Below are 12021 nucleotides of genomic sequence, written 5' to 3' on the forward strand. Positions count from 1 at the left end.
GCAGACACAGTACAGATAGTGTGCCCCCTCTCTCCACATTGGACTGTGCATGGCTGCAACACTACAGTATAATGTGGAGAGAGGGGGCACACTATCCATACTGTGTCTGCATTAACTGGTGAGACCTATGCTTCCTGTGTAAGCTGCTGCCTGATTACTGAGGGAATTGCCTGTCATCTGTGATTGGACTGTGCATGGCTGCAACACTACAGTATAATCACAGATGACAGGCAATTCCCTCAGTAATCAGGCAGCAGCTTACACAGGAAGCATAGGTCTCAGCAGTTAATGCAGACACAGTACGGATAGTGTGCCCCCTCTCTCCACATTATACTGTAGTGTTGCAGCCATGCACAGGCCAATCACAGATGACAGGCAATTCCCTCAGTAATCAGGCAGCAGCTTACACGGGAAGCATAGGTCTCACCAGTTAATGCAGACACAGTACGGATAGTGTGCCCCCTCTCTCCACATTATACTGTAGTGTTGCAGCCATGCACAGGCTAATCACAGATGACAGGCAATTCCCTCAGTATTCACGCAGCAGCTTACACAGGAAGCATAGGTCTCACCAGTTAATGCAGACACAGTACGGATAGTGTGCCCCCTCTCTCCACATTATACTGTAGTGTTGCAGCCATGCACAGGCCAATCACAGATGACAGGCAATTCCCTCAGTAATCAGGCAGCAGCTTACACAGGAAGCCTAGGTCTCACCAGTTAATGCAGACACAGTACGGATAGTGTGCCCTCTCTCTCCACATTATACTGTAGTGTTGCAGCCATGCACAGGCCAGTCACAGATGGCAGGCAAGTCCCTCTGTAATCAGGCAGCAGCTTACACAGGAAGCATAGGTCTCACCAGTTAATGCAGACACAGTACGGATAGTGTGCCCCCTCTCTCCACATTATACTGTAGTGTTGCAGCCATGCACAGGCCAATCACAGATGACAGGCAATTCCCTCAGTAATCAGGCAGCAGCTTACACAGGAAGCATAGGTCTCACCAGTTAATGCAGACACAGTACGGATAGTGTGCCCCCTCTCTCCACATTATACTGTAGTGTTGCAGCCATGCACAGGCCAATCACAGATGACAGCAAATTCCCTCAGTAATCAGGCAGCAGCTTACACAGGAAGCATAGGTCTCACCAGTTAATGCAGACACAGTACAGATAGTGTGCCCCCTCTCTCCACATTATACTGTAGTGTTGCAGCCATGCACAGGCCAATCACAGATGACAGGCAATTCCCTCAGTAATCAGGCAGCAGCTTACACAGGAAGCACAGGTCTCACCAGTATATGCAGACACAGTACGGATAGTGTGTCCCCTCTCTCCACATTATACTGTAGTATTGCAGCCATGCACAGGCCAATCACAGATGACAAGCAATTCCCTCTGTAATCAGGCAGCAGCTTACACAGGAAGCACAGGTCTCACCAGTACATGCAGCTTGCAGTCTTTAGCCCACGCACCAGCTGGCACATTTGAGGTAATCTTTGTGGGCCCAGAGTGGAGTGCAGATAGCAAGCAGGCTACAAAGCATACATCCAAAAATGGCACCGGGAAATTTGGGCACAGGGTGAAGCCGAAAATTGTCTCACTCCACTATTCCTAATTTCCCCCCACAATTACTATTCCCCCCTCTAGGCTGCCATGGAATCAGGGCTGGCGGTCGAATTGCACATTTTTTTCCCCGTAATTTTAGCTCAGTCTTTTGCTGGTGCCCATATTACCCTCTGAGCACCGCTATAGTCGTAATTCAAAACACCGCCTATGGCAGCGCCCAAATATCTGGTGCCCTTTTTGCCTGCCTTGGGCTACAAGTGGCTGCCAGGGGTCCACGGCTCATGGGGTCTGACGCATGCAACCGCCTACTTTCCACTATAGCTGGATACAAAATCCCGATTCTGCCCATGCATAGCTGGTTGTATGGGCAACTTTACCCCACTTTTAAAAGGAGTTTTTCTTTATATGGAACATTACTCACCCGATCCAGTTTGTGACCTCACCATGGCATCTCTTCCAGACTGGAGGATGGGAATGGTCATCTTCTGGACACTGATAATATAAAATAAAAGTAATCAGATCCCAGCAGTGTTTATCAGCACACTCAGTGTCACTATCAAATCCCGACCTAAAATGAGACATGAATTGAAACAAGTTACCCAAGAGAAACTTGACCAATGGGTCTAGTCAAGTTGACATAGTAAAATATGTAGAAGTGATCCTCTTATGTGTCCCCTTTTAACCACTTGCCGACCGCACACTCATACCGTGCGGTGGCAAAGTGGTAGCTGGAGGACCAGCGACGCAGATCTGCATCGCCAGGTGCCTCCCTAATTAATCAGGAAAGGCCACTCGCGCGAGCGGCCGTTTCCTGTTAGATCACGGAGCGGGTCTCCGTGAATAGCCTGTGAGCCGCTGATCGCGGCTTGCAGACTAAATGTAAACGCAGGAGACATTTGTCTCCTTCGCAGCAGCGCCGTAAGGCAGATCGGCGATCCCCGGCCAATCAGCGGCCGGGGATCGCCGCCATGTGACAGCGGACATCCTGTCACAGGCTGCACAGGACGGATAGCGTCCTGTGCAGCCCTGATCACCGGGGGGACAGGTAGGAGGGGGGGGGGGGGGGGGGGGAAATGTCGCCGCGGAGGGGGGCTTTGAGGTGCCCCCCCCCGCAACATGCCACCAGCAGGAGCGATCAGACCCCCCCTGAACATCATCCCCATAGGGGGGAAAAAAGGGGGCGATCTGATCGCTCTGCATGCCAGCTGATCTGTGCTGGGGGCTGCAGAGCCCACCCAGCACAGATCACAAAAATCAGCGCTGGTCCTTAAGGGGGGGGGGGGGGTAAAGGGTGGGTCCTCAAGTGGTTAAGATGCAGGTCTTATTTATGGGTAAACAGGGACCTTAAAGGGGATGAACTATAGACAAAACCTTGTCATCAACCTCAATAGATAAGTATTGACCAAAATCATTCAATACCCAATTAAAACATCAGTTTATTATAAATCTTTTTTTTTTTAAATATTCACATAAAAACAAATACACAGTATCCGCATAGCCATTACAGCAAAGTCTTGATTAAACAGTTTACAAACATTATGCATAGTTCCCAATAAGGGTACCATAAAACTGGAAATTGTCCCTTTTGTCATGTCCACCACTATAGAAGTATCACGGAAATCCTCTTTGGGACAAATATATCTATATATTTAACAGTTTATGAACAGCCGAGGTAAACTATTAATTTTCTCGATGTTTTGTGAAACATCAGACCATATAATATTCACTTCTTCAGGAGTAATGAATTTCCCAGCTAAGTTTTATCTCGTAATTGGCTTGAATCAATCAAAATCTCAGGAAACGGGTGTGCTTCATAGCAGGATTCTAATAAATCGCAGTTATGTCAAATTAGAAGTACATGAAGAACCCACAGTACGCAGGTAACATTAAAAAAGTTCCTTATGATGATTTGAGTAGGCCAATGTTTGCTGTCGGCTGTCAGCATGATGTCTGAGGATATGGCTCAGTGTGCATTCCCTAAAATGAGACCTGTTATGTCTGGAGGTGATATCTGGGTCAATGCTGAGATAAGGAGATAGATATAAATGACATGACATACATGAGACTGCAGCAAACAAGACCATTACATCACATTCAGTGATGTAGGCAAGACCTGACCATAAAGGTGACCCAATCAGGCTTACGGAGATTAAAATGAAAGGAAACCTGAAGTGAAAGGGATTTGGAGGCTGCCATATTTATTTATTTTGAAACAATACCCATTGCCTGACATCCTGCTGATCTCTCTGCCTCTAATACTTATAGGCATAGACCATGAAAAAGTATACACAGATCAGGGGTTTCTGACCCAAGTCTGACTAGATTACCCATACTCTTATTTCAGGTGTGTTATTCAGACACTAATGCAGCCAAATAGATCAGCAGGACTGCCAGGTGACTGGTATTGTTTAAAAGGAAATAAATATGGCAGCCTCTCTCTTACCAGTAGGTTCCCTTTAAAAAGTGAGCCTGATGCCAAATTAAACAGATACTTACCTAAAGAGGGGGAAGGCTCTGGGTCCTATAGAGCCTGCCCGTTCCTCCTATGGTACCCTCGTTCCAGCGCTGTCTCCCCTGCCGCGGGAGGCTTTGTAATTCTTCGGGAGTGCTCCTGAAGACAGTCGGCTCCATAGTGCCCATGTGCGAGCATCTTTTCTTGCACATGTGCAGTATGAAGCTGCCCGTTTTTGGGAGCACTCAGGCTTCCAAAAATTCCGATGCCTCCCCTGGCGGGAAATTTGAATGGGGGAGACAGCGCTGGAATGGAGGGGGATGTGAGAGAGGAATAGAAAGGCTCTATCGGACCCAGAGCCTTTCCCCTCCTAAGGTAAGTATCTGTTTTTTTTTAAATTGGCTTTAGGTTTGCTTTCAAGTAAACTTGAGACAAAGGGAGAAGTTGAGTTTTATTTACCTTCGTCCAGCCCCCGTAATCTGTTGGGTCCCTCAATGTCCTCCCATTCCCAGGCATTGTGCTGCTGTCAGCCCCGTTAAAGTCCAGCTTCTTCCAACCTCCCATAGACCTTGAAGTCCCTCTGAGACCTCTGGGTCCCCTACATTATTCTGCTGTCACACCACCTACAGGCCTGTGCGACTGCAAGCATGCATGAAGAGGAGCGTGGTTGCCTAACCTATTCGACAGGCACTTGTCCATGTGTGGCAACGGTGAGGGCCAGGAGGATTTGGGAATCCTCCCTATTCTTGGGTATCTGATTTTTATTTGAGTTCCCTTTAAGCCAAGTGCACACTTTAGACTTTCCTCGGCCAAAACAATAATTATGGTTGTTTCGGCCACAAATCTAAGGTGTCTCCTATATCGCCGGCCTCTCTAGTAGTGATCTATCTAGCCAGATTGCTGACCTCCAATGCCTACTGTTTCCCGCAAGACTTTCACAGGAAGTCCTGCAGCGAGAAGCCAATAGTGTGTCTCCCAAGACTCAAAAATAGCAACAGTAGAACTATTGTTATGTATTGTTCAGTTTCCCCTAAACCACCAACCTGGTCATCTGCGTCAGATTCAGGACATTTGTGATGGTGGCAACCTAAAAGAAATAAAACATTTTTAGCAAAATTCTGATTAGCTAAATACTTGACAAATATGCAAGGCAAAAAACAAAAAAAAGGAAAATTGTATTCAATATATCCCCAAAAAGTTAGATACTTTAACCCCCTGGCGGTATGATAATTTCCAGATCTTAGGGTCTTAACGTTTCAGACCATAAAATCAGGAATAAATCATGCCACCAGAACGCCAGCAGCAGCCCCAGCACTCACCTCCCTGGGCTCCAGCGCTGCAATTTTACCTCCGTCCTCCGGGTGGCGCTGTAACTCTGTGGTGAGATTGATGACGGTGATCTCATCAGAGGGATTCAGAGCCTCAGAGGACAGGAAGGAGAATGGCTACCGACATCGGGATCCCCCAGGAGGTGAGTAAAAACGCCCGATGCGCACTATACTCTGCATAGAGCTTCAAGCAGCTAGCCTTAGTGTAGCTCAGGATTACCGCCAGGGAGATAAAAGGAAGTACTTAGAGGGAAGCACTCCCCCTCGAGCTTGCCGTTCCAGCGCTGGGCTCCTCTGAACTATTTGACAAGGGCTTTTGGAAAAGGATCATGTAGCTGCACTCCCGTCAGTGTACGAGCACAGCCTGCGCAATAGCATTGAGCCGCTCATGCACGCCTGTTTCCTCCATCCACGAGCAGCTCCATGTTACTGTGCAGGCGATGGGCCAGTGAGCCTGCGCCGTGCAGCCATGCTGGTTGATGGATGGTAGCACGGCCACGAAGGAAAAGTGTGCACAGAAAGGATCGGAGAAACCTCTGGAGAATCCCTCTACTTATGTAAGTATTTCACTGTTTGTGTTTTTTAATTACAGGTTTACTTTACAAAAAAAATAAAATGAATGAATTGCTGCCATAAATCATTTTAAAAATCATTTCACCTGACCAGATACAATATATGAACAAGCTCTACCCCCTAACAGAGAATACAAAACAGATATAAACGCATCAGTGGGGTTTATAGGAGCCAGTTAAAAAAAAATAAAAATGCAAGTATAAGGCCACTTTTACACTTGTCTTGCAAACCTGCGTTGTGTTACACTGTTTTACCTTAGGGTAACTCAACAGCAATGCAAGGCAATGGGGCCTAGCACATTTATAGCGTTGCATTGTGCCAGTAGCAGAGATGCTCTTCCGAGTAGCTACCAGTCCGTAGCTACTCGGACTATAAATGTTAATTAAGAGCTGATTAATCATCTGTGACCACGGGCGACGGAGGGTTAACTTACCCATAAGTCCACTGGATCTTTTGCATTCTATTCCCTTCACAAGCGGAGCATTGTTTGCGTTCCACGACTCACTACAGCACTTCCTCCTTCAAGCCGGAAAGAGGAAGCGCGGTAGTGAGTTGTGGATCGCGGCCAACACTTTGCGTGTGAAGGGAGTAGAGCGCAGAGGATCCCCCAGACTTATGGGTAAGTTAACCCTCCGTCACCCGTGGTCACTGCAGATTAATCAGCTCTGACATCACTGGCCGGTAGTGCCCAATCCACCGCAAACTCAACAATGCGTTACCGTCGTCTAATGTACTTACGGCAGCAAAGCAGTACACATGCGCAGAATGATGGGATTACGAAGGGGAAATCCGGGAATCCCAGTCACGTACTTCCTGTCCAGCAAGGGAGTACATCATTGGTTGAGGGGCAGCAGGGGACATGCGGGGGACAGGGCTTTGTATATGACTGTCAGTGTACTCTGCCGCAGAGTCATATGATTGACATTGTGTGTGTTGCAGTGCAAAGCACCGGGGGAAAGGCATCGCACAGCAAATGCATAGGCAGGCTGTAAAACCGGCCTTATACTTAAAAATGTATATTGGGTATCACATAAAAACTGCAATGTGGATAATACATATAACGTCTGCTATTTACACATATTTAAAGGGAACCCGAGGTGAGAATAATATGGAGGCTGCCTTATTTATTTCCTTTTAAGCAATACCAGTTGCCTGGCTGCCCTGCTGGTCCTCTGCCTCTAATACTTTCAACCATAGACCCTGAACAAGCATACGGCAGTTTGGGGGGTTCTGACAATATTGTCAGAACTGTCAAGATTAGCTGCATGCTTGTTTCTGGTGTAATTCAGTTCACTACTGCAGCCAAATAGATCAGCAGGATTGCCAGGCAACTAGTATTGTTTAAAAGAAAATAAATATGGCAGCCTCCATATCACTCTTATCTTGGGTTCACTTTAACAACTAAGGTGGATCTTCCATCTTCACTGCCATGTAACTAGAAAGGAAGAGGTTATCACGGACTGTGAGTGAGCAGGCAGTAGTAGGTTGCCGAGGAGGAGCTATAGATCTAGGAATGGGTGTACCGGGTTCTTGAGGTTTTATTTCAAACCCTACGTATTTTTTAGCGAAACTTTTTCAATTTAAAATAACATACAAAAGAAATCATACATAATAAGCGATAACTGTGATTCCGCTTCATTGCTTACTAAACACAATCCAAGCACATGGAAGACCCATTGCATGCCCGTGTACATTGATTTGGCCTTCCGATTCAATTATGATCAGAAAATTGATTGGAACAATCAATTTTTTTCAGCCACAGGTCTAGGTGTAACTATCTACCTGTGAAATAGAGACTACTTTCTTTCAAGCATATTCAGAGACGGATTAAGGTGAAATGGGGCACCTAGGCAAGTAACAACTGTGGGCCAACCTTTGATAGCCACCTGGCTTCTTTGTTGGCAAGATCTTGTGTGGGCTAGCATCAACTAGGCCCCTAGTCTATCTCCGGGCCCTAGGCAACTGTCTAAGGTGCCTTGTGGATGATCCAGCTCTGAGCATATTACCAGATGCGGGTGCAGCGCAAGACCAGAAAACGAATCCGATGAGAAGACTTCTTCTTGTACTTGTTTCACATTCAGTCTATTGACCAAAAAAGAAAAAAAAATATACAAGATTTATCAGTAACCCACTAAAAACATAACAGCAATAACTTCAGCCACCCCAGCATGTATACACTGACCGCTCTATCTCTGGCACCTCTGGGTTGTTTTTGAAGAGGGAGGAAGTTTTGATGGACGGCCTCCCCTTTGAGTCCCCTTCTTTCTTCTCCCCCGGAGGTTTTTTAGGGGAGGAATCTGCCTTACTTTTCTTGCTGAGTTTAGCAGCAGCGCCTGCGCTCTGGATGCTGGGAGGGGACACATGAGCTGGGCGCTTGGAGGAAGGGTGCTCACTGGCATCTTCATACTTCCTTTTAACAGCCCTAGATTTCTACAAAACAATAAAAGTGTTAAATTAGATTATGAGCTCCTTAGAGGGGCAGTTATTGAAAAAACTATTATTGCCACACATTGCACACTGATTTTTAACAGATATCAGTATGAAATCTACAGTAGGCTGTACACTTCAATGGCCCAGGGGCTGATTTGGTCAATCAAATAGAACCTCAGTTGGCATGAAGTACATACTTACCTGATCCTCCAGAGGCTACCCACGATCCCCAGATGCCGGGGATCGCCGGCATCTGATAGGCTGAAGCCTATCAGAGGTGGCGCAGGACGGATCACCGTCCTGTGCCGCCCATAGGAAGGAGGGGAGGGGGGAGGAAGGTGAAGGAGGCGGAAAATCGCTGAGGAGGGGGGCTTTGAGGAGCCCCCCCGCTGAACGAAAATAGCCGGCGGCGATCAGACCCCCCCAGCAGGACATCCCCCTAGTGGGGAAAAAAGGAGGGAAGTCTGGTCGCCCTGGCTGCTTGCTGATCTGTGCTGTGGGCTGGAGAGCCCACGCAGCACAGATCTGCGCAAACAAGCCCGTTCCTTAAGTGGTTCATAAAAGATGTATGTGGGTGTAGTTTTACTATTTGGCCACAAGATGGCCACAGTCAAAAAGTCCTGGAAACGAATGATCTCGCTTCCACGAAGCATTAGGAGGATGGGAAACTTTTTTTCTGCGGGGGACTTAGATCATTGAATGGGAACTATATTCCCATTCATTGATCTCGGAGCAAACGGCAGGTGGTGGGAGCGTGCGCATGGCACAGTGACAGATATATCCATCCAGATAGACACTGAAGTCTCTTAAAAATCCTTTTTTTTTTTTTTTTTTTATCACAACATATTAGCCCTAACTAAACCGCCGCATCCCCGCCGCTGTACACTATCTAAATCCCTGCAAACCCTGCCCTCCCTCTCCCCTGCAAAATCCACAACTTTCATGGTCGTGGATTTTGCTGCCCTTTGCACTTCCGTGTGAGGCAGAGTTATGAGCTTCAGCCCTGCCTCACACGCGTCTGTCAGCGGGGGATCTCCGCCTCTCCCCGCCCCTCTCAGTGAAGGAAGACTGAGAGGGGCGGCGGAGAGGCGGCGATCCCGGCTGACAGACGCGCCGAGAGGCAGAGCTGCGGCTCATAGCTCTGCCTCTTACGGAAGCGCTGCCCGGATTGCCCCCCGGCGAGTTAGGGGGGGGGGGGGAATTTAGATAGTGTACAGCGCCGGGAATGCAGCAGTTTAGTTAGGGCTAATATGTTAAACAATATGTTGTGATAAAAAAGGATTTTTAAGAGACTTCCGAGTCTCTTCAAGTGGTTAAAGGATACCCAGTCCTCCTGAACCTGTGTTTCTAATACTTCTAGCAATAGACCCTGAACAGGCATGCAGCAGATCAGGTACTCTGACTCAGCTGACTCAGGCTTTACAGATTTAGCAATGTGCTTGTTCCAGGGTTTTGATTTAGACACTACTTATGCCAGATCAACAGTGCTGCCAGGCAACTGGTATTGTTTCAAAGGAAATAAATATGGCAGCCTCAATATATCTTTCACTTCGGGTACCCCTTAAAGCATGCAGAAGGACTCTGTTTAATCCATATGCTATGGGCAGGGAGGTATAAATAGATACCACGCCTTCCGTTGCTTGCCGTTCTCTTGCACGAATCCCTGTTCAGCTCTGCAACCCAGATGACTCAGTCCGGAAATACTACGCCGCCCATGTGCAGTATGTCCTTTCTGCTCCCGTGCCCGCACTCAGTGTCATAACAGACGCGCGCTTGTTCCCCCTGCTCCTGCGTCCCGGCGTGTGCGTTCCACTGCACTGCAGTATATGCTGAGGAGTGGGCCCGCAAAAGCGCATGAGCGGCGCAGTATGTCCAGTTCTGAGTCGCCGAGCTCAACGGAGTCAGGTGTAGAATGGTGAGTGACGTAGAGGAACGGATGGCGCAGTATTTACTTTTACCTCCATGCCCATAGCAAATGCTAGATTAACCTGAGTCCTTTGGCTCTGGCATGGCCATACTGTGCCTGTGCTAGTACGGCTGTACCTGCGTATTACAAAAGGCTTTGGCATTATACGCAGGAATGACCATCATACAGATACAGTACGGCTGCGCAAACATTCAACAAACTTGTGTCAGATGCTCTGGGGCTCCATGCACCTGGGGGCCAGTATATTTTGCAACTTGCCATAGAGGACAGTGTATAACTGCGTAGGCGTGGCTTCTCTGTGTTAACACGCCTGTCATTTTTTGCAACCACGAATCCCATTGAGCTAGAAGGGGGTTTATTCCCTCCAGGTGGGGGTTATTAGTTGAGCAAGAGGGGGGATTGTTGTTCCCTCCAGGGGGGTTATTAGTTAAGCAAGAGCGGGGATTGTTCCCTCGGGCAAGGGGGGATTGTTCCCGGGGGGGTTATTAGTTGAGCAAGAGGGGGGATTGTTCCCTCCAGGGGGGTTATTAATTGAGCAAGAGGGGAGGGTTCTGTGTGAGAATAGCGTTTGATTGGGTTGCATTTTCTGATACAGATAGGTTGAAGTCAATGGTCAGGTTGCACTTTCTGATAGCTATACCTATAAATAAGTGCAACCGGTTGCAAAATCTGATAAGAGTTGCAAAACATTTCACTACACCGGATACAGAGTGCTTCCCTCTTCAGAGGTAAGTATCTCATTTTTATTTTATACTGCCTCGGTTACACTTTAAAGGTTTCCATAAAGTACTCTGTAAAAGTGTCAGGGCTACATCATGAATAAAGTTAAGAAAGACCCAGCTTACAGAACTTTGTAAATGTTCAGGACACTCACCCACTTCCCTCTGGCGTTTCCTTGCTTGTGAAAGTTACTGCCACCTCTGTGTGATGAAACTGGACCTTCAGTTATGTTGAGGATCAAACCCTGATCTCCCATAGCTCAGATATTAGGAATATCTACAAATCACAGCCCGATCACCACTGGTCTCCGAACTGCACCAGAGCTCTGAAATCTCCCGCACAGCACATCCACAAACACATGTGAGCAACACACTGCACTGGAAGGACCCCAGCTGTCCTCAGCAAGCTGTCTGCTAAGCGCCTGACTCAAACATATACAGGTTTTTTTAACCCTAGGAAAAACTGTATAAGATAACAATAAGCAATGCATATATCACACAACTACAGCGATTACTGTAAGAACGTCTTATGGATTACAGCTTCTAAATAGAAACTGAGTTGGATATGGCAATTAGGTAGACAGCATAGATGGTCTCCAACAAAATGGCCACTGCAGCGACTTTCAAAGTACTATGAATAAAGAGGGTTTCTTTGACTTGAACTAAGGAATACCCAGATAGCTCATGGTGACTCAATAGCTTTGACTATCATCATTAGATAATCTTGTTTCAAGATGGGAAAATATCTAAATTGGAATATATATTTAAAATTAGAGTTAAATGTTTAATCCAGATAAATGGTTAATCCCAAATGATTGTAGTGAGGAGAATGAAGTGAGGAGAATATGGAGGCTGTCATAGGACCCGAGGTGGATTATAAAAATCTTAATAGGACCCAGAAGCATGTCATGTGCATATGCCTCTGTGTCGTTATATCAACCCCCCTGCATACTCTGCTGTCCCCCCTAAAAAGATCACCAGGCTAGTGACAATCTGCTTGTCGCTAGCCTGCTTTGTTTAC

The 12021-nt window shown here is 47.1% G+C and overlaps 1 protein-coding gene across 2 annotated transcripts in view; it reads right to left on the reverse strand.

Annotated features, from left to right (window-relative positions):
- Positions 1-11384, reverse strand: part of DDX31 (DEAD-box helicase 31) — a 127138-nt gene extending 115754 nt beyond the window's left edge. For both annotated transcript variants that reach the window (XM_068248925.1, XM_068248924.1), the window contains exons 1-5: positions 11156-11384; positions 8107-8354; positions 7931-8006; positions 5067-5110; positions 1993-2063 (exon numbers count right to left, since the gene is read on the reverse strand). In XM_068248925.1, coding sequence (XP_068105026.1) covers positions 1993-2063; positions 5067-5110; positions 7931-8006; positions 8107-8354; positions 11156-11257 — 541 coding nt within the window. In that variant the 5' untranslated portion in view covers positions 11258-11384. The remainder of the gene's footprint in view (positions 1-1992; positions 2064-5066; positions 5111-7930; positions 8007-8106; positions 8355-11155) is intronic.
- Positions 11385-12021: the final 637 nt, after the last annotated feature.

This window comes from Hyperolius riggenbachi, chromosome 8 (genome assembly GCF_040937935.1).
Source record: "Hyperolius riggenbachi isolate aHypRig1 chromosome 8, aHypRig1.pri, whole genome shotgun sequence".
Lineage (NCBI taxonomy): Eukaryota > Metazoa > Chordata > Amphibia > Anura > Hyperoliidae > Hyperolius > Hyperolius riggenbachi.